Source organism: Xyrauchen texanus, chromosome 38 (assembly GCF_025860055.1).
Source record: "Xyrauchen texanus isolate HMW12.3.18 chromosome 38, RBS_HiC_50CHRs, whole genome shotgun sequence".
NCBI lineage: Eukaryota > Metazoa > Chordata > Actinopteri > Cypriniformes > Catostomidae > Xyrauchen > Xyrauchen texanus.
In genome coordinates this window covers 12,254,669-12,280,669 of record NC_068313.1, presented here as the reverse complement: position 1 = coordinate 12,280,669, position 26,001 = coordinate 12,254,669, and the positions used below count along the sequence as shown (strand labels likewise).

General features: G+C 37.6%; 1 protein-coding gene across 1 annotated transcript in view; it reads right to left on the bottom strand.

Annotated features, from left to right (window-relative positions):
• Nucleotides 1-14,235: 14,235 nt before the first annotated feature.
• Nucleotides 14,236-26,001, bottom strand: part of LOC127632011 (rho GTPase-activating protein 35-like) — a 116,337-nt gene continuing 104,571 nt past the window's right edge. The window contains exons 6-7 of the mRNA XM_052110465.1: nt 20,389-20,494; nt 14,236-16,586 (exon numbers count right to left, since the gene is read on the bottom strand). Of these exons, the coding sequence (XP_051966425.1) occupies nt 16,160-16,586; nt 20,389-20,494 (533 nt within the window). The 3' untranslated portion in view covers nt 14,236-16,159. The remainder of the gene's footprint in view (nt 16,587-20,388; nt 20,495-26,001) is intronic.

The window sequence follows — 26,001 nt, the reverse complement described above, 5'->3', positions numbered from 1 at the left end:
AACAACTTTACAGCTCATATATATATATATATATATATATATATATATATATATATATATATATATATATACACTCACCTAAATGATTATTAGGAACACCTGTTCAATTTCTCATTAATGCAATTATCTAATCAACCAATCACATGGCAGTTGCTTCAATGCATTTAGGGGTGTGGTCCTGGTCAAGACAATCTCCTGAACTCCAAACTGAATGTCAGAATGGGAAAGAAAGGTGATTTAAGCAATTTTGAGCATGGCATGGTTGTTGGTGCCAGGCGGGCCAGTCTGAGTATTTCACAATCTGCTCAGTTACTGGGATTTTCACGCACAACCATTTCTAGGGTTTACAAAGAATGGTGTGAAAAGGGAAAAACATCCAGTATCGCGGCAGTCCTGTGGGCTGAAAATGCCTTGTTGATGCTAGAGGTCAGAGGAGAATGGGCCGACTGATTCAAGCTGATAGAAGAGCAACTTTGCCTGAAATAACCACTCCTTACAACCGAGGTATGCAGCAAAGCATTTGTGAAGCCACAACACGCACAACCTTGAGGCGGATGGGCTATAACAGCAGAAGACCCCACCGGGTACCACTCATCTCCACTACAAATAGGAAAAAGAGGCTACAATTTGCAAGAGCTCACCAAAATTGGACAGTTGAAGACTGGAAAAATGTTGCCTGGTCTGATGAGTTTCGATTTCTGTTGAGACATTCAGATGGTAGAGTCAGAATTTGGCGTAAACAGAATGAGAACATGGATCCATCATGCCTTGTTACCACTGTGCAGGCTGGTGGTGGTGGTGTAATGGTGTGGGGGATGTTTTCTTGGCACACTTTAGGCCCCTTAGTGCCAATTGGGCATCGTTTAAATGCCACGGCCTACCTGAGCATTGTTTCTGACCATGTCCATCCCTTTATGGCCACCATGTACCCATCCTCTGATGGCTACTTCCAGCAGGATAATGCACCATGTCACAAAGCTCGAATCATTTCAAATTGGTTTCTTGAACATGACAATGAGTTCACTGTACTAAAATGGCCCCCACAGTCACCAGATCTCAACCCAATAAAGCATCTTTGGGATGCGGTGGAACGGGAGCTTCGTGCTCTGGATGTGCATCCCACAAATCTCCATCAACTGCAAGATGCTATCCTATCAATATGGGCCAACATTTCTAAAGAATGCTTTAAGCACCTTGTTGAATCAATGCCACGTAGAATTTAGGCAGTTCTGAAGGCGAAAGGGTCAAACACAGTATTAGTATGGTGTTCCTAATAATCCTTTAGGTGAGTGTGTATATATATATATATATATATCTTTAGCTAAATATATTACGCCAGACAATATGTTTTATATTTTAGCAACTTGCAGCCTCTCAAATTGTATTGTTGACTGTCAAAATTAAAAGAATCCGACAGCCCAATCAGACAGAACAACCCAGTGCAGCTCCTAAAATACAAGAAGTTGGGCAACTGGAGATTTTAACATTCCCCTCTCCTCATACACTTTCATGAATTAAAAGAGCAGTCTGGAGGGAGCAGCATAGTCAATTCTGATCAGATCTCTCTCTCCTCTTCTTCTTGTGTCTCTCGCGGCCTGACAGACAAAGATGGGATCTGACAGTAAACAGGCGAGCGGATGCCTTGCGCGTGATTGACATGCCGGCAGGTCGCCGCCCGCCCGCCCAGTACCTAATCCTGCCCTGTCAGGTCTAATTGGAAAGGTGGAGCCTTGTGTCACCAGGGCAACTGATTGGCAGGACCGGCTTTGCATAGATATGAGCAGCAGATGAGAAGTGCGCAACTACTCTACTGCTAATAGAGATATGGAGGCTGATGTCAACACACACAGACACGTACATACAAATGTTTGTGCATATTCTACTCATAAATCTCATATAATTTTATTCACCTTACAATGAGAGTTTTCAAGAATAGCCTATTCTGAGAAATGACAGGCAAAATCTTAAATGCACAATATAATATTTAATGATAACTTTGGATAAAAGTGTCTGGGACAATGATATGATGCTCATTGTTTTACTACGGATCTTTTAAATGATTTAAAAATACATAAAAAAAAAAATGCAGTTCACACAAAACAATTTTTTGAATACACCTTTTCTATGATTAACATGTTTTCAATTATTGAGTTCAAAAATCATTAAAAAAAGAAGTGGGAGTGACGAGGAGGAGGGCGTGGGTGAGTTGCCTAATTAGCGGGAGGGAGATGAGGGAAGAGCCGGGGACGCCAGGGAGAGAGAAAGAGACACAGGTGGCCACTCTGTGTGTGTGTGTGTGTGTGTGTGTGTTTATGTTGCTGTGTTTTCAGTTAGATATTCTGTTTGATTAAAGTTTTGTTGTTTGTTACTCCGGTTCCCGCATCCGCAAGGTGCCGAAACCTGGGAAAGGAGGAAGGGCATGCTGTCTGGGAGAACTTGCCGCTGTCATCTGCCAGGGGATGGAGGAGTTGCTGCCATCCACCAGGGGATGGTGGAGTGGCTGAGGACCAGGTGGGCGGTGTCCCCGCAGGAGCCAAAAAGAAGTGTTTCTTTTCTCTATCGTCTCTCTCTCTGTCTCTCCCGCTTGCTCTTTCTCTCTCCTCCTCCCTCCCCTCATCTTTCTCAGATTCTCAGGTGGTGGGGAGGTCCATCGGGTGGCTGAATGGCCGGAAAGGCAGCATCTCCCCTCCAGAGATTGGGGGAGTAAGCCAGTCCAGATGGCACCCCGGCCTGAATTGGGCGGTGGAGGAGTGTGACGAGGAGGAGGGCATTGCCAGGCCGTGAGGATACACACCCTGCGCTGAGCTGCCTAATCAGTGGGAGGGAGATGAGGGATGAGCCAGGGACGCCAGTAAGAGAGAAAGAGACACACGTGGCCATTCTGTGTGTTTATTTAGCTGTGTTTTCAGTTACAGTTTGATGTTCAGTTTGATTAAAGTTTTGTTGTTTGTTACACTGGTTCCAGCATTCTCCTTTCGCGAACTGTTACATGGGGATTCAAGTCAAAATTGTCATGTGGTGTAACTGTCAAGATACAGTAAAAGAAATTAAAGGAATTGTTTGCCCCAAAATAACAAAACCAAATATTTTTAAGAAATAATAATTAAATATTATTTATCATTATTCATGACAACATTTATTTTTTCAAGAATTTCAAACTTTAATGACACTTTAAATGTTAGTTCACCCAAAACTTTTAATTTAATTAGATTTATTTACTCACCCTCATGCCATCCCAGATGTGTATGACTTTCTTTCATCTGCAGAACCCTAACAAATATTTTTAGAAGCATATTTCAGCTCTGTAGGTCCATAAAATGCAAGTGAATGGTGGCCAAATAATACATAAAGGCAGCATAAAAGACGCCAGTTGCAATTCAATCAATTTGGGGTTAGAATAAACCAAAATAGAACTCCTTTCCATTCTAAATATTAAAAAATATATATTGTAATATAGTTAGAATATTTTCAAAAAAATTGTTTACCAAATCATTACCACATTATTTAGTTTTTAGTTTTTATAGAAAAAGCTATAAATGATTTACAAATATTTATGAAACCAAAAGACAAAAAGATTACATTTCTATGAGCTTGTGTGTGTTATAAACTAGATTTTTAAAAGATTTCACATTATTATGTACTCTGACAACCTTATTTGTCATTGACCTTTTGCCAATTGCATAAATGTAAATGTTAGGAATAATTGATGAATTATAAAAAATAAATATATATGCATACCCGAGGTGGTAGTGCAGCCACAACATGAAGTGGTGTACTTAATTATATTAAGCAACTATTACTTAATCTGTTCCAATGCCACATTTCAGTCATGTACTGAATATGTCACATACTGTACATTGTTACATATTTTTACAGTATTTTAGATCTGTTCAGTTGAAACATTTCTCTTAAAAAATCTGAAAGAACGTGGCGTAACAATATGAAACTACACTAGGGTCGACAAATCTTGGAACCTTGGAATGTTTGTCAACCAATCAGAATCAAGAATTCAGCAACGCTGTGGTTTAATTGCATGTTGCGAGTGAAGCTCGTTCACAGTGGAACACGTGTTCACGAGGGAACTTTGGTTGTGCTTAGCGCTAAACAAAGCATGTTCACACATTAACATGCTAGCTAATTTGAATGAGCTACTGGTACGATTATGACAGAATTTTCATTTTTGGATGAACTGTTCCTTTAAGTAAGTGGGGTCACTGTATAGCTTGATCACTGAGCCTAGAAAAAGGTTGTCCAGGGCCCAATAAATTCAAGTGATTACCCTGCATGTGACATATAGTTACAGTGTGCTACAGTAACATTTAAAAGCATTTGTTTGCATCCTTTTGAGCAAGCTTTGCGTTTGATTTTTGTGTAACTCATTTCAATTAAATTTGTTCTATTTATTCATCAAACTTTTGTGCCTCTTCTCATCTGCAGGTGTGTGTGTGTGTCCTCTCCTGAGTTTAAATCTAAGTGTGTTTGTAGCATGACCCCGGCATTGCTTGTGTGTCTGCTGAATGGTGATTGACAGCTGCCATTGACCTGTAGTAGTCAGAAAGCCATGGTAGAGGTCATCAGGTCAAACAGAGCAGCGTTGCTCCTGAGACGAACTCAGCCCCTCATCTGCATAAAAGCCTTCATTAGCAGCACCACGCAGCCTGCATAACAGCACCATAAATTAATAAGGCAGCTATAGGAGAGTTTGCGGAAATAAATAAATATTGTAGAACACTTCTTCTAGGCACACCATCCAAATGAATTGTGCAGTAGGTGAACTCGTATGTTTAGAACAAATTGTTCAACAATATTCAAATACAGCACATGCTAACAGCATGAAACAGCATTTACAGCCCATTTTACTTTCAAAATGTGAAGGATTATTATATTATTAAATAGTAAATAAGAAAATATACGACAGGACAGGGTTTAATCCATCTGAAATTGATGTGAATGTGAAAAGTGGTCCCATAGACCTGACCTGAATGCTGAAAGTTTGCAGTCAATTGTAAAGGAATACTCCCCTCCTGAAACAATGCCAGCTCACACTTTTGAGGAGGCTTTTTGACCGTGATGTGGAGGTTGAAGGTCAGGTTCACCCTCGAGAAAATCTCAACGTTTCCCAGTGGATAACGCCTCTTTTTCAAACTATTGTTATTTGCAATTGTTGCCGTAACCTTCATTAGATTAACATTAACCACCATTAAATTATAATTATGTGAGTATTTGCACTCTAATAGTCTGGTGGAAACAAAGAAATTGAAGACAAACTGCTGTCCTAGTGTTGCTGCAGTGGCGTTGGTTGTAACAACGGTGTGGATGTGCTTTTGCCTTGCAGACAACCCGGGTTCGATTCCGCCTTTGTACAACTTTTTTCCTTCCTGTTTCCAGTCTCCACTCTTAAAGGAATATTCCAGGTCCTATACAAGTTAGACTCAATTGAAAGCATTTGTGGCAGAATATTGATTACCACAAACCAATTATTGACACACCTTTCTGTAAAAAAAAACAAAACATCTGGGTTCCAGTGAGGCAATTACAATGGAAGTGAATGGGGCCAATTTTTGGACATTAAAATACTCTTTTTTGTTTTTTTAAAGAGTAAAAAGTATTAAAATACTTGAACAATATGCATGTAAACATTATTTTAGTTTGATAAAATCACTTAGTAACCTTTTCTGTGTACAGTAATAGCAAATTGTACAACTTCGTTGCCATGACGATGTTCTGTCAACAAACCCTAAAATGACTAAAAATTCCAAACAACTTTACAGCTCCAGCAATACATATCAAATGTAATTTATATAATAAGCTTCACATTTCTGTGTTTAAACCCTCAAAAAATTGGCCCCCATTCACTTCCATTGTAATTGCCTCACTGGAACCCAGATGTTTGCTTTTTTAAAGGGATCATATAATGCCATTTTTGTACAAGTTAATATGAATCTTTAGGGTCTAAATGAAAACTTTGTAATATACTTTTATTAAAAATTCTCATTAGTATTTTAAGAAAACACTAATTTTACCTGCTCAAAAACAGCTCTGTTTTCAGCACGCCGTTTCAGAGCATATGACTTTAAATGATAATGAGCTTTGGTCACCCCTCCCCTCCGTATTTTGCCAGTATTGTGTTACCATTCATCTTCATGCAGTTATAACTGTTTTTTTGACATTACTTCTTAATCAGTAACATACAAGTAAACCAGGTGTAACTTAGTGTTACCATGTTAACTGTAACACCTACGTACACAGTTTTTAATAACACAATAACCATAACGCGTTGTTCATTATAAACGTGGGATTATGATATTGAGAACGTCGTAACGTTATGGAAAACATGCCGTAATGTACCCTGAGTGTAAACATTAGCCACATTCATTGTGAAGCATGCAAGCGATTTGCAAAGATTAATATAAAGGTTAATAAAACGTTACACTTCTTCTGGAGGTGCAGAGGGAATATAAATAGTTGGTACCGAATCTTTTTTCAGCAGCAGCTTCTTAGCAAAACCAGCTTTATACTGACCCTCGTTTATAAAGCAGTCTGGTGAAAAATGATTCGCGCAAACATGAACGCATTGACATTGCTCGTGGGGAATATTCCCATCGTAAACAAAACTCAGCCACTGCGTCTTCAGCGGTTCAGATTTAGGAACATCAAAATGACTGCTGTGTTCGTTATTACACCGAAGAACAGAACACCACAATCGCTTAGGCGCCATTCTGCTCCAGTGTATCAACAATGATGACGGACTATGATTGACAGCTCGCTCACAAGCGAGGGCGGGTCTGTGTTGAAACACTGCTGTCAATCAACAATCCTGGGAGGGGCGTCCGACCGTGTGACGTCACATGGTCGAACGGCTCGATTTGAGGCAGGGGAAAATATATAAGGAGATTAAAACAAAAACACTGGATGGATTTTTATCATAATAGGATGTTTGTGTACAGGCACAGCCAACACACATTTCAGTACAATCAACTTGAAAACGTGCATGTACCATTATATGACCATTATAAGAAAAGGATAGACGAGTCGAAATAGTTTTTTGTGGTAATCAACATTATGCCACACATGCTGTCGACTGAGCTTAACTTGTATTACACCCAGAATATTCCTTTTATAGTTCCTTTAATAGTACTTATAATAATAAATAAAAATGAATATAAAGGTTGATTTCCAGGTCAGGGCGTGGTTTCACTCTAGCAATAACTATATAGTAATAACTTGTAGTAACCATGTTTTTTGGTGGAAGTCAAGGTTTTGATGCAATTAACCATGGTGTTACAGTTATATGGCATTAATATAGTAACCATGTTTAATTTTGTGGTTACTTTGATTTTACTTCAAAATACCATTGTGATACTATGTTTTCTGTAGTAAAACTATGGTTAATTTTTGTAGGGGAAGGTTAGGGTTTGTTTTAGGGGTTGTGGTGTCTGTGGGACTCTAAATAAACACAATAAACACGCTGCTATGATACACCTTAAAATGAAGATGCTTTTTGTTGTTATTTACACTTAGTGCAAACAGCATCTATCACTTCTACTATAGCATCTGCTGCCTTATGTTATTGCATTAACATGCAATAGCTCTTAAATGAAGGGCAAAGAAATCAGCGCAGATGTCACAGGAAGTAGGCTCTGCCAATCAAGACGGACTGAGTGTGAGCTGACTGGGGCGCAGTGGGGCTGGAGCGCTGGGATACCCACTGAACTCTAGAGGAAATTCTCAGGGCAATCGATGGAAGGGATTATGGCTGGGTTTTGGGCTCAAAGGCCTGGATCTTGCCATTGTCCTCTAGGGGAACTTTGGGAGTGCAAGCGGAAAGGCGAAGAGCTAACCTGGAACTGTCAAGTGCGCATGAAGAAAGCCAAGCATGAAGATTCACAGGGACTGCTTCAATGCGTGGAGCCGCTCGCGCAGGCTCACAATGCTATGGCAACCTTATTCAATATTCAATGTAAGACGGAGCTACTCAAACTTGGAACTCTGGGAAAACGCAACCTCTGAGAAGACCGGATGTGCTTAACTCACTTCTTGCTACTTGCGATAGAATCATGCAAGGCATCCATATTGATTATGAATGGTCAATGCAATCATCTTCACTCAGCGCTCCCTGGGGTGAAACCAAACTCGACGCTTGAATTCACGACTCATTACAAAATGAGAGCGGAAAAAAAACACACGCACACGAGAAGACCATGGGGAAATTACAGGAGAGCTATGGTGAATCTCAGAATTAAACAGCATAATTAATCATAGTGGAAATAAAGGGGGAGAGAGGAGAAAAAAAACAAGCACATTGCTAATAAACTTAATAATAATTGCATTTCTTTTCCACATCAGGAAATGTAATCAGTTCAACTATGAACTGACTATCTAATCTGCATCAGCTTTCTGCCTGACCTGCAGTGCCAAAAACAATTACCTGAAGACATGAGCACTAAACCTGGGATGGAAAGTTGAAATTTTCCGGCATACTAAGAAATCTAGTTTAGTTGAACGTGAATGTTTATGTCTTATTTCCCAGAAATAGAATTCAAACGATTGATGGATGCAACTAACAGTGGCCCCAAATCATAGTTGGTCACTTAAGCCACGTTTCATCATATTAAACCTAATGCAACCTTCTTTTTGTGAAATGATTTTCTTGAAAGGTGTGCTTTTGCTGTATTTTGTGCATTTTTAAAAGTGTGGTTTAAAGGGATAGTTCACCCAAAAATGAAAATTCTCACATTTTATTTTGCCTTATGTTACCCTAGCATTAATAACAATACTAATGATAAAACATAATAAGCTGCTGAGGGAGCAATAGTACATTTGGCATCTTCTGACTCTTTCTTCTTTCCCTCTTTTGGAAAGTTGTGGAAAAGTAAAAGTGTATTTTGCTTTATTTTACTGTTGGCGCGAATGGGAACGCAAACATAATATTTGCTTTAGTCCCTCTTTCACCGCTGTAGAAGTTTATCCTGCTGTATCCAGCTTTTTCCTGAAGGCAGAACTGTTAAAAGATTAAAAACGGATGCCTGTTTTCATTTTCCAGTCTCCAGTTTTTTTACATGTGTTGGCATATGCTTTTAGTGGATAATAGAGGTTACTTCAGGCCATATGAAGGGTCATAGCAAGGAATTCTGGGCCCCCTAAATGTGTATTGGACTGAGCCAGTGTTTTTCTCAAGGGAAGTCAGCAAAGGTTTGCTGAGATGTTGCTAAAAGTAGCTAAATCATGTGATGATGCCATTTATTACGCAAGACGTCAATTTACATATGTAAATGAATTGGAGTGAAAAGCTATGGCAATTCTTTAAAGTTGTAGAACCATTTATTATATATAGAACTAATAATTTAACTAATTGAACTTGTCAAACAATCTGACAGTGGGGGATTTCTATTTATTTATTTTTTATTTATTTTGTTTTGTAATTAAACTGCATTATTGAACAATGACAAAGTCCAAAATTATCCTAGCAAAAGCAACCAGGGGTAGGCCGCAGTGTAGTGTTGGGGATGGTTTGTTTTTTATGATTTATTTTTAAACATGGATTTATATGCCTCATAATTCCTCACGTGGAGCTGTTTTGGAGATATGTTATCTAGGGCTGTCAATCGATTACATTTTTTAAATTTAATTAATTACATGTTGTCCCGATTTATTAATCACATTCAATCGCATATACAAACATTTGCTGAGAAAGCCCCTCATATAACAATAATTAAATATGTAAAGATGATTATACATAGTTATCTTTAAATATTTAATATATATATATATATATATATATATATATATATATATATATATATATATAAATATAAATATAAATATAAATATAAATATATATATATATATATATATATATATATATATATTCAGATAATTAAAATGCATTACATTCTTGTGGCAGAAGAGTTAATCATTGATAAGACAATATAAAAAACATCTTTAGAATACAATGTATTGTTTACTGCCATATTATTTATCATAAGCCAATCACTGACACACAGCAATCCATTTCACAAGTGAATTTGTCTATCAGTTGGAGATTTATTATGAGGGCTTGTTTAAGGACCCGTCAATGTACACCTGCATCAGACATACTTGTGTAGCGTCTCGGATGCGTTGCATCATAAACATACAATTTGTAGGTCACTGTGTCAAGTTAAATATAGTTTAATACTTAGAACACATCTTGAGATCCCTTAGTTCGAATTTGCGCTCCATCAAGTGTTTTGAACGCAAGAACGTAACGTGTTTTCTTCACTGTATAAACCGTGCGTTGCCACACATCTGAAGTTTCACTTACTGCCCTCTGAAGTAAACAGGTGGTTCTACAAGCTTGCATTTCTCAGGAATCTTCCTTATTACGGTCCGGGGGTCATTGCGTTTAATTGCGTACATTTTTTTAACATGTTATTTTTTATAAAAATAATCACACAGAATTAACACGTTAAATCAACAGCCCTAAATATATCTTCTTTTTTTAACATATATGTATGTTTTGTGATGCTGGTTCATAAGTGTGTATTAGTTGTGCCAGTGTTACTGTGTCACAATCACTTTTTGACAGTGACATCTCATCTGTTCATATCACTTATCTCTACACTTTATTATAGATCAGGCGTTCATATCCATTCACTCTCTCTTTCTCTGTCTCGCCCTGCTAGATCATTTCTCAATGATCTTATATCGCTGTAGGCTGAATTTTCTTCTCTAAACAGAGTATTCACGTGAACTGAGTTTGTCGCAACAAATACCAACAACACGTAAACTCGTCAGTCATTCGATTTATAGAACATCTGTATGCACATAAATCCAACTCCTGATGGCATGCAGGTCAGTCTTATTGAAACCCAGGGGAGCACTAGAACACCAAGATAAATTTACATTTATGCATTTGGCAGACGCTTTTATCCAAAGCGACTTACAGTGCACTTATTACAGGGACAATCCCTCCCAGAGCAACCTGGAGTTAAGTGCCTTGCTCAAGGACACAATAGTAGTGGTTGTGGGGATCGAACCAGCAACCTTCTGATTAATAGTTATGTGCACTACGCCACTACCACTCTAAATAAATGAGATCATTCTTGATAGAGCTGATGTTTTTTGGGTCACCAGATGTGGAGAGTGTCTCTAAAGCAGACTACAAAAGTCGCTAAAATTGTCACTAGTCACTGGATGGCTCTTTAACTCACTAAGGGGGTCAAAAAGCCACAAAATCTAGATCTTTTTTTTTTTATAAAAAAAATAATAAAAACATGTGGATCATAGCAACTTTAGAGTTGCAATGACCGTCTACCACATGTCAAAGTTTCAAAAGTGGGATGATGCAAAGTTATGAACCGAGGTTAGTTACAGTGATATCATTAACTACTTAAATTGCTATGAAAGCAACAACGGCATAATTACATTTGGAATCACTTAATGGTGCTGTAAGTGTTTTCGAAGTGTTAATGAAATAGGCATTAACAGCTTTAGACTCTGTAAACAGCGAACAAAAATGCCTCTGACACATTCTGCATGTCAATCATTTTGTGCGTTCTCATAGTGTTGAAGTTGAGGCGGTTAACTGAGGCTTAATGCCATTTTCAGATTTATAATATTTGTCAGTTGAGGGCGCTATTGTGCTATTGTTGCATTTGACAGGCTGCTCGGTTTGGATCTCAACCTTATCTTTTGAGGGCGGGGTTTGGAAAGATGGGGTGTGAGTAATTCAACAGCTCAGTCTCCTGAAAATTCCAGAATGCTAAAATCACTTACAGTTCCTTTAAAATGGTTGTTGTCCTTCGTCTGAAACACTCACAGCATAAAGCATTTACATGTTTCCATTGATCATGGTATAAATATTGGGGGGTTACCTCCCCTCCATCCCCCTGGAATATACGCCCCAGCTTGAGACAACTTCTCTATGTAGTTTCTATATTGTGTGAATGAGGATGGTGCTTACTTGTGGCTGCTGGTGTTTTGGTATTGATAAGAGCGGTATAAGTAGTCTGGAGTCGGACGCATCTGAATTCAAGACTCGGAAAGACACGGATGAGCAACGATACGTGCCTCGACTGATCATAAGACGAACTGGACAAGCAGAATTACTTTCAGACTTTGGAAGTTTTCGAGAAAAGTTTAAGTCGAGACTTCTTAAGAGCTAAACGGGACAACAAATCCATTAACACACTATTTTATACAAATCTGCATACAAACACGAGCTTTTATATGAGGTTAATAAGCACATATCTTTGTGAACGTTAGAATTAAGCAGTGTTTGAAGCATTTATTCGGAAAAAAAACTTCAACATGAGATTGAACAATGAAAAGGCCTTAGGAAATGAATTGAACCGCTGCGAGTGACTCGGTCGGAATGCGTCAAAGTTCCTGATCTGAATGCTCAACAATGGTGGCACCTAGTGGTCAGTTTGTGTCATTACATTTAATTAACTTACACGTACACACACACACACACACTCGTATACCTACGAGGAACAAAATAGCAAATGCATTTCAAGAGTGAATTCTATGCGGAAATCAACAAACAAAATGAATAAGGTTCACCTGGAATTCGGATATCTGCATGTAAAAGTCAATAAAAGACATGTGAATGAAATGCTGCAGGGGCATAAACTGTATTGCTCTAATTTCCAAATAGCCAGAAACATAAACAGTTGTCTTGTTAAATGATTATAAATACAGCAAGGAAGGTCAAATGATCTTAATATTGGCCTGATATGGGAATAGTCAATAGTAATTTGAACAGACAGACCTGGTCTTAAGATATTTTATGGTATTACACCATATATACAGTATAAACCTGGAGTATTTATAGTATGATGTGAAAAGAAGGCATGTACGTGGTGAGCTGTGTACAATAAACTGTGGTACATGAGCCCATAGATCAGTATAGGATGGGAATCCAGTTTTAGGTGTTAAAACTGGATAATAAAGTTTATAAACAGTCAAATAAAGACAAAACTCAGATCTTACAAGATTGATTTATTAACTATTATACAGGTCACATAAGGCCTTAACTGCTTATACACCATTCCCATTTAGACTAATTACCAAACTCTTGGCAAATAATGACAACTAATATATATATATATATATATATATATATATATATATATATATATATATATATATATATATATATATATATTATTATTAATTTTTTTTGTAGTTGATGTAACTTATTTCATATTTAGTTTTCCATTTAATATTTTCTTTGTTCCTTTTTTTCCTTTTTATTTTTTTAATACTGAGTGGTCGACCCCTCTCCCTGACCTGCTCTTGAATCATGCACTACATCATTGTGGCCTTTACACCATTCACAAAACAAAACTGTAAAAAAAAAAAAAGTGTTTGACCCCCTAACATACAAATAAACAACCATTCCGAATATAATTTTGCTCATTTCTCCTTTAATTTAACAGATAATCTGTCACCACTGTTGTGAAAAGCAAACAAACTACAAAAAAAATAGTGATGCAGCCAAATCGGTTTGCTGAACCAATGTCACATTTTTAATACACATTTAGCATTTGTCGCTTTTCATTCTCTTCTTCCACTGCCCTTTTTCGTGTCAATTTTGCACGGTCTTTGGCTGCAAGGACAGTCAGTTCTGAAAGAGTACACTGAAAATATACAGAGAATGCAGCATTCATACAAAGTACCATGGGTGTAAGCCACACAGCTCCCGATTTCCCCCCAAAAATACAGTTTTACCTGCTCCGAGGTAAAAAAGACAATAAGCAAGAATTGAGGTGATTGTGTCAAACTATGAGATTTGCAGCTCAGCAAGTCAATCAGAACCCAGACTAGATGTTGATGGACGGGTTAAAGGGGATTAGGGCAGTTGTGGTTCACTTATTTGTGGTGAATTCAACATTCCATGTGAAAATATTTTACAGGCAGAGATATGCACAAAATGAAGTGAAAACAGTCAGATTAGCCACTGTGGAATACATTCATTCTTCAGTAATCTCCACAAATATGAATTTATGTGATTGTTTGCAGTAGGAATGTCTGTTCATGGCTCATCTGTTCAGACTCCACTCGATTCAAATAAACACTGATGGTTATTAATAATCTTCTCTTGCATGAGTAAACTTAATATGACATAAGTGCTGTGGAATGATGGCAATTGAGCTCTGCGCTTTTAATCTCACTTTTGTTACACATTGAACCAAAGTGTTTTTAAGTGCATCCATCTAGAATTTTTATTATTATTTATTAATGAAAAAAAAAAAAAAAAAAAAGGCTATATATATAGCCTGAACATTTGCCGAATTACGTCGTGCTATACCTTCTTTCTCCACCAGGTGGTAGTGTTGCTTTTTTCAGCCGCTTTGATCATGCTAACGTCTTTTGAAACTATATAAAACACGTCAGGACTTTAACAAAAAATATGCAGTCTTTTTTATTTTAATTTTTATCCGATTTCTCCACACCCTGCTGAAAATACATCACCAGTCTAAGATGGTGTGCTTGCTTAGAACATTAATACAGGTCTAGCTTGTATCCCAGCTTGCAGAGTCAGTGTTCATCTAATTTAACTGGTCTTACAGCCTAGCCAAGCTGGTCTAGCAGGCCTCCCATCCTAATAAAGCTGGTATTCAGCTGGTTTAGCTGGTCAACTAGCTGTTCTCCAAGCCTAACTGAGCCAGAAACCCCTTTAAATCCAGCAAACCAAATTAGCATTAGCTGAGCCTGGCAGACCAGCTAAGATCAGAAAACCAGTTTAGGCTGGTATAAGCTGTACTATTTAATTCAGCAGGGATGTACAAAAACTAAGTAGCCTAGATATGGTCTTGTCAAAAAGTGAAAAACAGCAGTTTTGTCAAACTTCATAATCTGCATGCTTTCTCTGATAATGATATCTTCTCCACATGCCGCACTTCTGTTTTCCAACACATCAAAGATTACCTCTTTTTCAAATTCCATTATTTTCTACAGCTCCAGCAATGCCATCATCATTTCTCTCGTTTCCTCAAGGCAAACATTTCCATGGCTCACTGATTCAAAGCCATCTGCACAGGAACAGCTTGACAAAAACAGCATCTACTTTAGTGCAAATGTCCTTTCCCTTGTGCATACCTCTCCTCATCTTCATCCAAATATGTGGACCACAGCCCAACCCATCCCAGTAATGCCACTGGCCATTTAGTGTTTCTTACTCTAGATACCATGGGTTCACCCCTCTGTCAATAATCCATACCTATACAAAAAGCATTATGCATACTATATCTGAACATGAGCTAGAAGAAGTGACTTCCTGTGTTTATGTGTAATAAGACCTAAACAGATATGGATCATACATCTCCCAAATGAATAGACAATGAATGCAGATCCTCAGAGCAGGAAATACAGGGTTGTGTGGTAACAAAGACATTCTGCAATAAAAGAAGCATTAGTCTTTCAGCATATTCTAGAGGCTCATTTGAGGACAGAAGTGAGCAGAGATGATGCGGAAAAGACTTCAAATCCCAGGATGCTGGCTAAAAAGCATTCCACATACATCCTCCCAGCAAAAACAGATCCAGTTTGTCAAGTTCTAGTTGTGTTTTTGTGTCTTGGCATTTTCTCTCTATTGAAATGTTTGTTTTGCAAGCGAAACAGGATAAATAAAGGGTATGAATGTGATTAGAAAAAAGCAGACAGATTTTTTTTTCTGAGAATAACAGTGGTCAAAAGCTACAACAAAAAATATGATGAATATATAAGCCACCCTGTTGACACCCTAAACCTTATTCCTAGGAGGACATGTACAGTGATCACCCAAATATGAGGGGGATTCAAGTACACCCCACCCCTTGACGCCATTGGTCACCTCCTTGACCAATCAGCGAAGAAAATTTTGGACCTATGGAACCAAGATTGTGTTTGGGGGTACGATACTTCATGAATTTGTCTTTGTGTGTGAGAAGAGCAGAGGTGTACTGCAATTTTAGAATAGAATGATCTAGAAAGAGATTGATGAAGCGTGTTTGAAGTGGTTCAGGGAGTCTTGACTGCTCTTTCTGTCTCCTCTACTGCTTTTGCTCGTAATACGTCAGGCACAGCCGTGCAATCTCCTTTAAAATCCCTGAAAATCTCTTCCATTCACTTAATCTCTTTCAGTGCTCCCAATGCATTTCTTCCAACATTTGCCTTCTCGTTGTCAACAGGTTCACAGCGTGTGTTGTTCCGTAGGGGTGTGGTGGTGGTGGGGGTGCAGTGGAGGCAGTAGGCTCTGAATTGGAGATTGTGGGGTAGGGGGTGGACAGTGGGAATGGGGCGGAGACTGTTGGGCAGGGCTGAAGGGTGGGGATGGGGCGTAACATGCAGTGTAGGCAGAGCTTGGCATGGAAGATGCAGAAGATAAGGTGGCGGGTGGGGAGGCAGGCTGTCCGGGCAGGCCACTGGGGGTTTCAGCCAAGGGTTGATTGTAGAAGAAGAAAGCACACTGGTGGATGAAGGCCTCGATGATTGTCTGGTAGGTGCGTGTGGCTGTCAAAGCATCCATAGTGGTGAAATCAGGCCGCATTAGTGTCGGCCAGAAACAGATCGACAAATTTTCACTGGTCATCAGGTTCATGCGGCTGTGTTGACTGACCCTGAGAGAGAGAGCGAGAGAGAGAGAGAGAGAGAGAGAGAATCAGAAGAATGTTGATGCTTGATATACGGTTATAAGGAGTGGGATTTTGAACCATTAGGATTCAAAAATTTGTTCAGATCCATTTAATGATTCAGTGACCATTTCTGGTGATGCCAGAAGGTGGTGACAAATTAATGTCTTGTGTGAAATTAGTTCTGAATCACTGAAGTCACTGAATCAACGATCAAAATAAAATTATAATCCTTTGAAATGTGTATGTCTACAGACCTACAAAGAGAATTTAGTAGAGGTTTTAAGCATTATAAGACCAAAGAAAATCTGTAATTTCCCTACAATTTGTGAGCTGCTGAGTATGACTTTTATCAAAAGACAACAATAATAGTCTTATAATAATTGAGTTTTAATAACGTCTGTACGTTTTCATGTATAAAAAAGCACGTCTACATAATATATCTACTCATTTCAGTAATCATATATATAAATATTGACTTCAATAAAATACCTAACAGCAGATCTATCTTTTTTTCCTACAGTTTGACGAATGCACACCAACAAAACATGAGCTTATATTAAAATAGCTTTACATATTTAACACAGATCTAGTAATCTGCTTAAATTGTCAAAAACAACTGATCAAACTATTACCTCACAATGTGTGCTTAATTGAAGGATTGTCCTTCTGTGTTTCTGCAGTGCATTTCACATAATGCGGCCAATCAAGAACGATATGCCATTAAATAACTCTCATTTGTTTGTTCCTCATCTCTAGATTATTAATTTAGATGCACATTAATGCTGATAAAAAAACATGGATAAATGAGCATTGTTGAAAGCAACATTGTATAACGGAGCCACGTTGATTAGACAGTCTGCCTAACGGCCTATTACGTAAGGGTTGTTTCAGATCATGAAACTCACCTGTGATTGGATGGATGATCGCTTAATCAGCCCAAAGTAACAAAACGCGAAGAACACTGTATACAATTCCACCATTTGGTCTCAGCATAGGTTTAGCTTGCAAAAGTGCGAGGGACAAAAATTACATTTTTAAAGAGGTGCTACACCCTTGGCTCCAAACTAAAAGAAACCATGTGATCGACAAAATGTCTAGAAGGATAAAAAAACTTCGATTGACATGGATGAGATACCTTTTATAGTCTCTTTATCGAGTCACAATAATTTTTCATAGGACATATATACATTCACGACCACTTAATTAGGTACATCTGTACACCTTAGTCATGCGATTATTTAATCAGCCAATCGTGTAGCAGCAGTGTAATGTATAAAAATCATGCAGATATGTGTCAGGAGCTTCAGTTAATGTTCACATCAACCATCATAATGGGGAAAAAATGTGATCTCAGTGATTTCAACCGTGGCATGATTGTTGGTGCCAGAAGGCTGGTTTGAGTATTTCTGTAACTGCTGATCTGTGTAAAGAGAATGGTTTGAAAAACAAAAAACATCATGCGAGCGGCAGTTCTGTGGGTGATAATGGCTCGTTGATGAGAGAGGTCAACAGAGAATGGCCAGACTGGTTCGAGCTGACAGAAAGGCTACAGTTCATTTTCTTTTAGAGAACAGAAATGAAACAGTTTCTTTTTATCTTGTCCCACACTAAAACTTTTTACCTATCCATCAATACTATATTTATAAAAATGCTAAAATCAGGGAAATTCTACTTGGCAGTTTTTATAGAGATCTTTAAAAATAAAAAATAAATTGGTGCTTATGCGTACACTATTTTACTATAACAAAGAATCCCTGTACCCAATACTTGTGTCATTACCATTATGCCAAGCATTTTCATTTTTCCAAAAAATATTATATTTGGTTATCATTGAAAAGAGACGTGACTAGGGACACATCTCTGCCAGGGCAGCAGAGCAAGAGCTTGAAGATCAGAAATGTGATTTTTGATTTTATTATAGCATTATTATCTGAGAGTATGTTTATCAGATGGCATTACCATACCGGTTAGAATTTAAGTTAACTGATGGCTAGCAAACACAAATATGTTAGCAAATCTAACAGAAATGCAACCTTTACTCTAAAAATGGTAAAATGACATTACAGTCATGTGTCTTTAATAGGGCTGCCCCCCAATAGTCGACCAAATATTAGTCGATGAGGAGTCTTGCCTACCGGTTGGACACAGGAAAAAAAAAACTCCACAAGAAACCAACTAACACCGGTATTACCGCTGGTTGGATGCTAGGTGGTACTATGGGGTCATTTTTGTTAAGCAGGGTTAGAGATAAACCTACACAATAAAAGCAAAGCACCTTGATTTCAAACTTTGAACTTAATTTTTTTATTTAACTAAAAATTCAAATGAAACTGGAAAAAAAATTAAGTGCAATAAGAATGTGTGTTGTTCAAGGATTTACCACAGTTGTGAAGGAAAATATCTCTTTGGAAACAAACCTACTTAATCTGTGCATTCTCTACCGGTCGGGTATTTCGTTGTCTGGTAAAATACATCATGTGTGTGAATACATTTGTTTTGTTCCCTCCTTCATGGCTAAGGGATCAGTGAATATATCTATGTCACCACCTTTCCATTTACCGTCAGGCAAGTATCCGCCTAAACATGCAGGTGGAAAATTACTTAAATGAAGAAATAAAAACTATTATAAATGTAAAAATAATAATTATAATGATGATAATAATCACTGAAATAAAAATCATGGTTCGAGGTGAATGTGTTTATGTATTATTTTATGTTTTAATCACAGCTGTATAGGCTGAAGAGTTGCGTTCACAATGAACTGCTCTGTGGAAATAAAGTGAACTGAACTCAAAGCACCACCTCAGCTGAGATGTCTGAGATCATTTGCAGCACTCATAGATGATACTGTTCTTGCAAAAAAATTAATTCAGGAAACAGATACAGAAACAGAAAGAGTGAGAACCTTTTACATGCGCGTGTTCCACAAGACTGCACGACTCGACAACCAGCGCAGCATACGTGCGCATAGACGGCTTTTCTGTTATCTGTTCTTAATCATATAATAAAGTGTGTTTCTTCAAGCATGTTTCTGTCTCTATGGGCAAATTATTTGTAATATTAATTTGATAGTAATTATAATAATTAAATAAATTAATGGGAAAACGAGCCAAATATCATCATGACATCTTCAAAGGCATCAGCTATTTGCGATCACTCTAACCATGATTGATCCAGAGATCATCGTCTGTCGGCACAACCTTAATGTGCATTTCTCTCTATAAATTAACAAAATATTCAGACAGCCTCTTGCTGGTTTTTCCGACACATTCAGAATCATTCGCTTTCGCCAGTGTCGCTGCAGCTCGCTTTGTGCGTGTGCTTCTAAAATGTACATTTTAAAGGCTCATTTTTATTGTAATGTAGAACAGTGTTAGCAATTTTACTTGTAACATTCTTTGTCAGCCCTGGAACTCAAAATTTTTTTTGATGCCCCCCAAAAGATATTTAATATTAAATATATTTAAGTTAATATAATAAACGCACAGCAACTAGTCAACTAATAGCTTAAACCTGCCACTACTAGTCGACTAGGAAAATCTTTGGTCGGGGCAGACCTAGCCTTTAATAATCCACACCATCAAGCATTATTTCAAAATCCACTTGAAGGCTGATCAAAGCCAAGATCAGATCTTTATTCCAGGACATGTGATGAATGTTTTAACATAGTTTGAAGTAGCTAGATTTTTTAAGATTTCAACAAGTCAAAAGTGACGGTCTTTGAAATATCGTCCTTGTGCGAATTAGTTTGATCGTGTGTTGGCATAGGGATGAGTACAATTCTCACTTGTTCAGGTGAGTGATGACATATTTGAAGACATCATAGTTTTCTCGAGGAAACCTGCGAAGCACGTCCTTCATGGTGTGCAGACGCTGCTCTCGATCATTGATCTCTGCAGGGGGTGAGGAGAAAGAACATAAAGTGAGATACAAACATTTATTCTCTTCATGCTTCACTTGTACCACATCACAAAAAATTGTTAAAAAAGGCAGAGAAGACATCCAGAAGTCAGCCTTGACAAAGGCTTCATACTTAACCCTGAACACACACACACACATTACACTCACAACAAGAGCAGGACAGTGTGTATCTGTCATGGTACAGCCTAGCACACAGGGACAACATCTCAATTGTCTGTATTTCACCAAACAGGACATGCAATGAAATGGAAGGTGCATCCATACAAATGTCATGTTATTCGGTAAGTATGTGTAACTGAATGTGCGTGGCTGAATTTATTTTAAATACTGAAAAATAATAATATGTTTGGCAGTGTCCCACACTTTGCATGTAACCCTATTACTGTATGATTTTCCCTCTATAAATCAATGTTTATATTTGTTTGTGTGTGTCCAGTCACTCCATATGAATTCTGTGCATAGGGGCTCTTTCCTACTATCTACACTTGGCTTAAGGACTCATAGATTGCTTGCAAGTAATGCTTGAGGAAGTAATTCATGAATAATGTGTTCTAATACGCAACAAGGAAGCAGCACGCTCTACCTAAATCAATAAACAACAGCTCCAAAGAGGAGTAAACAGTGAAAGTGTGTGTGTGTGCAAATGTTCGTGGTTGTGTTTTAGACTTCTATTCAGTCTTTACGGGTGACTGAAGCAGGGTTATTATAATCTTTTCTTTTTACCCATTTTATTTTCTAATAAATAAAAATGGTATTATTATTTTAAAGTTGGCCTTAATTATTTATTTTAATTTAGCTTTTGCTAGTTTTCAGTCTATAATTGTTAGCTATAGTGTTTTCTAATTTAAGTTTAGTTTTATTTTGCAGTATATTTAGTCTAGATTCTAGGATGAGGATTCTTGTTCCTCATTAAAACTGAACACATGCCTTCAGAAGACTTTGCATGGACTACTTTCATAATAATTTTGTGTCCTTTTTAAGCTATAAAATTAGTCACTATCAACTGTTATCAATTGTATCGAGAAGACGAACAGAAATATTCATTAAAACATCTCTGTTTATGCTGTTTAAGAAAGAAAGTCATACGGGTTTGGAAGACATGAGGATGAGTAATTTATAACAGAAGATTCATTTTTGGGTGAAGTTTTCCTTATGATAATAACACAGGACTGAAGGATTGTGTAATGAGGCACCATCACACATACAGATTCATCTACAGAAATAATTGTGTACTGCACACACACTCGCACACGCCCTGGGTGCAGTTAGTTTGATGGTTGCGGTGAGTCAGAACGGCTTACATCAGCCCTTAACGCTGCAAGCCCATGTCAGAACATGTGACCACTACGGCAGATGTGTCAGCATTCACACACTGACATCAGCATTATGCATTGTGGCCCCAGATGCTCACAAGCTCACAGATACAGAATTACTGCAGTAACTACATTTTCAAATGTGAGTGGTGCTGGCACGTGCAAAACTCGCTGCTGCAATGTTCAGGGTTGTTGCTATGCTGTATTGTATATCTAACCAAACTTTGTTGATTTTGAGATCGCTTGCACAAATAATATCCAATCAAACATGATAAACAACCTCTGCCAATCAGAAAATGCATTACACTAAATGTCCCATTGAGATGTCTGATAGACATCAGATCAACAGACAAAGCAAAATAATTTTTAGGTGTTAAAGCAGTGCAGGTGCATTCTGTGTTTTCAGAGACGGAAACAGAACAAGCCTGCTGGGCTGTTGCTATGGCATCCAGTGACAGACGGACCAGAGCAAAGTCCCACCCACCACCTGAGGAGAGCGAGACAGTGGTCAGATGACCTGCCATCTATTCTCTCTCTCTGCTGCCTCTACATTTGTTCTCCCTTATCTTGCTTTGTCAGTTGGGCTTCACTAATGTTCTTGCAACAAAGAAAACATTATTTGGTTGAAATGTACTTGAATTTAGTGTAGTGCGAGTAAATTTCCCATTCGTTTTCTCCATTGGATTTTTAATTTTTTTAAACTTATAAAGCCTTAAAGGGAAATTTCACCCAAAAATGAGAATTCTCTCAACATTTACTCACCCTCATGCCATCACAGCTATGTAGGTCCATACAATGCCAGTTAATGGGTGCCAAAATATTGACACACCAAAAATCAATAAAGGAAACATAAAAGTAATCCGTAAGACTCCAGTGATAAAATCCATATCTTCAGAAGTGATATAATAGAACAATGTTTAATTCCTTTTTTACTCTAAATCATGTTTATGTTTCCTTTATGCAATATATCTGATCACCATTCACTTGCATTGACTGGACCTGCAGAGTTGAGATATTCTTCTAAAAATGTTCATTTGTGTTCAGCAGAAAAAATAAGTCATACACATCTGGGATGACATAAGTGTAAGTAAATGATGGGAGAATTTTATTTTTGGGTGAACTATCCCTTTAAGTGCAAAGTCTTATGCCTTTGTCTTTTTGTCCGATTTTTAAATATTTTTAGCTTCAAATCAAAGGTTGCAATGTTATGATTCTCATCAGAGCAGGTTGGTTTGGTTCATTGTTTAGAACTCTAATAAAGTACTTTATGAAATCCATTTGGAAGAAATGACTGTGAAAATAATTCCGGTCCCAAAATGGCTGAAAAAGTGGGCAGGGACATTTGCACTTTAGTACTTTTGTTCATACATAGGTTTTGGGATATGAACAAACTTCTAACGATAAGCATTGAACTTCAGCGCGTAAATCGTTCTGCACCATTTGTGCTGCAGAAATAAATGTTCCATGAAACCATGTGGCTTGTTGAGGAGAGGCACGTTATTACTGTAATGGCCCGGTATACTTTTTTTTTTGTGTTCCGGATTGGAACGCGCACAGTTGACTACGTTACGTTTCAAAATATACTCTTTTGACCACAAGCAAATATGAATGTGTTTGAAGCATGCACATTATGGCTCTTTGTGATAATCTTTCAGTACAGTAAATGGCAGGTGCATTTGGTGAAGATGCACACACAAGAAAAATGTCAGTGTGTTGAGAAAATCTGAGCCGCACGTGGACAGTCCGCACAGACTGTGTTGAGGATGAAATTATGTCACGCACACTGTGCGATTACAATTTTGTCCTGGTGAATGATAAAACCATGCAAAAATCCATGAATTAAAAAAATCGTAGAGTTTACATTGAGGGAGGGACCAGATCCATATCTAGACCTCGTTTATTCGCGATTATTGCAAAGATAAATCATTACCTCTTAACCGATTATTCAGCTTGTACCCCGAAAAAGTTGGATTAAACAGGCTTACTAACAATAAAGTCATCTTTTAAAAATACCTCTAAAAAACATTCCCGTAATTAAAGGGGGAAAAAATATTTTTATTAAGTATAATTTAGTAAAAAATTCACTGCAAAAACTCTTATTGTTATATCAAGTGTTTTTGTCATGTTTTCTATTTACAAATGCTCAAAACAAGGTACATTTAATTTAGAAGCAACATATAAGATATTTAGACTTGCTTTAAAGGATGCATCTTAAATATAAGTGTATTTGTTCACTTGGTTATAATTCTGTGAGTGCAGTATATCCCTATAAGACAAAATATCCTTATATTCAAGATCTATTCTCTAAGTCTAAATATCTTATATGCTGCTTCTCAGGTAAATGCATAATTTTTTTTAAATGTATTTTTAATATTATATCCAACATTCTCAGATAACAATTTTTTCTTATGCAGTATAACTGCTAAAGAAAATGTAAGTTGTTTCAAAAGGTGTTTTAGATATTTATATTGGAAAACAAGCCAAAACAAAAACTAATAAAAAAAATGATTTTGTTGCAGTGTGTAATGGGGCGAAGACTCTCTCTCACGTTTTTGATCACTTCAATCCATCTTTAACTCACAAAAAACAAACTCTCTTCTTAATAAAGCTGCGTATTGCCAATTTTCTTCACGATAAGAAATCACAGTGACATGTATTATGATTCAATAAGTTAGGAGCCATCACGTTATAATCTAGCTGCATTAAGTGTGTGCACTCGAGGGATGAGCATCCCATTACATTGTGTGCATCAGCTGGGTGCAGTTTCAATCTCTCTCCCTTAGATCGGGACACTTTCCGCAACTCATAGAAGAGGTGCTGACCGCACAGAGAAATACCAGTTTCAGAGTTTGTAGTAATTTACATGACCTGCTTCTGTATTATTTGAACTTTAATAAAGCTATAATGCATTAAATATAACTGCATTTAAAATGTAACGCCGGGGTGTTTCCCGGCTCAGGAAACACCAGAGAAACTCAGAGCTCCGGCTCAGCTTATTCCACAACTAGAGTGCTTCTGTATTTACTTACTTGGTATTTTTGTATAATTTCCTCATACTTTAAGATCTAAATCACCTGAAGCTGTTTGGAAAGTTTAGAGTGCATCTGGACTGCGAGTGGTTTTCTTCCTCTGCTCAGTCAGGTGCGAGCTGCGGTGCTCCTCTCGCGCGCCATCATTACAGTTTAATGCGATCTCATTTTATGTTCAATGAGATCAAACTATTATTCAACACAGAACATTTTTGTCGGCAATTGTTTATAATCAATCACATTTTCTTTGGAAAATTAAAAATTCCAGTGAATAATGAATTTAACAGCTTAAATTGTCCATTCATCTCCAAATATGTTGGTATTTGTTTAATTAAATTGACACCAAATCCAACAAAAAAATCTTCAAGTTACTACATAAAAGCCGAACATTTTCTTCGGCCACTCAAATATTACTGAGAAAGAAACTGAAGATTTATTTACACACTAAAAGTTTAGTACTTGCTATTTCAGGAATATGAAATAATGATCACAATGAATAATTCGACCAATCAACGTTCTTGCTACATCAACACTGGTTTGAGTGCTACAATTTGTTTTGTGCTGAATCAGGCCTGTTCTTTGTGAAACTATTTAAAGCATGCTAGTGCTGGACACAGCTTGTTTATCGAAACAATGTAGAGTGCAGGGCTAACAGCAATGTTAGGCTTAAGAATCATCACTGTGTATTGCTGGCTTGGAGCGATGCCCAGAGCAGACAATACTGAACTTCTCAAAGGGAGAGTGAGTGTGTGTATTAAAGTACAAGAGAGGACTCTATAATGCCACAACAGGAAAGTACACTGCAGAAACCTATTCCATTTGTGCCAGCATGTTTCTTCAAGTAGACCTTTTTCTTCTCGGTAGCTCAATTGTTGTTGTTTTTACTCTCCCTCTAACAACAGCTCTCTCTATCCACTGGAGATGTACCGGAGAAGATCTCTGTAGGGCACACTAACCTCTGGGGACTTTTCTTCACAATTCCCCTCCAACAAACCACACTGCTTTCTGACAGTAAACGTCTGCCCATGGATGAACTTTCTCTGTATCTGTTTTTATTGATTAAGAGAGTTCAGATCGGTCCATATATCCAAGGTTATTACGGTGTTACATTTTGTATTACTTTAAGTTTGTCTATTC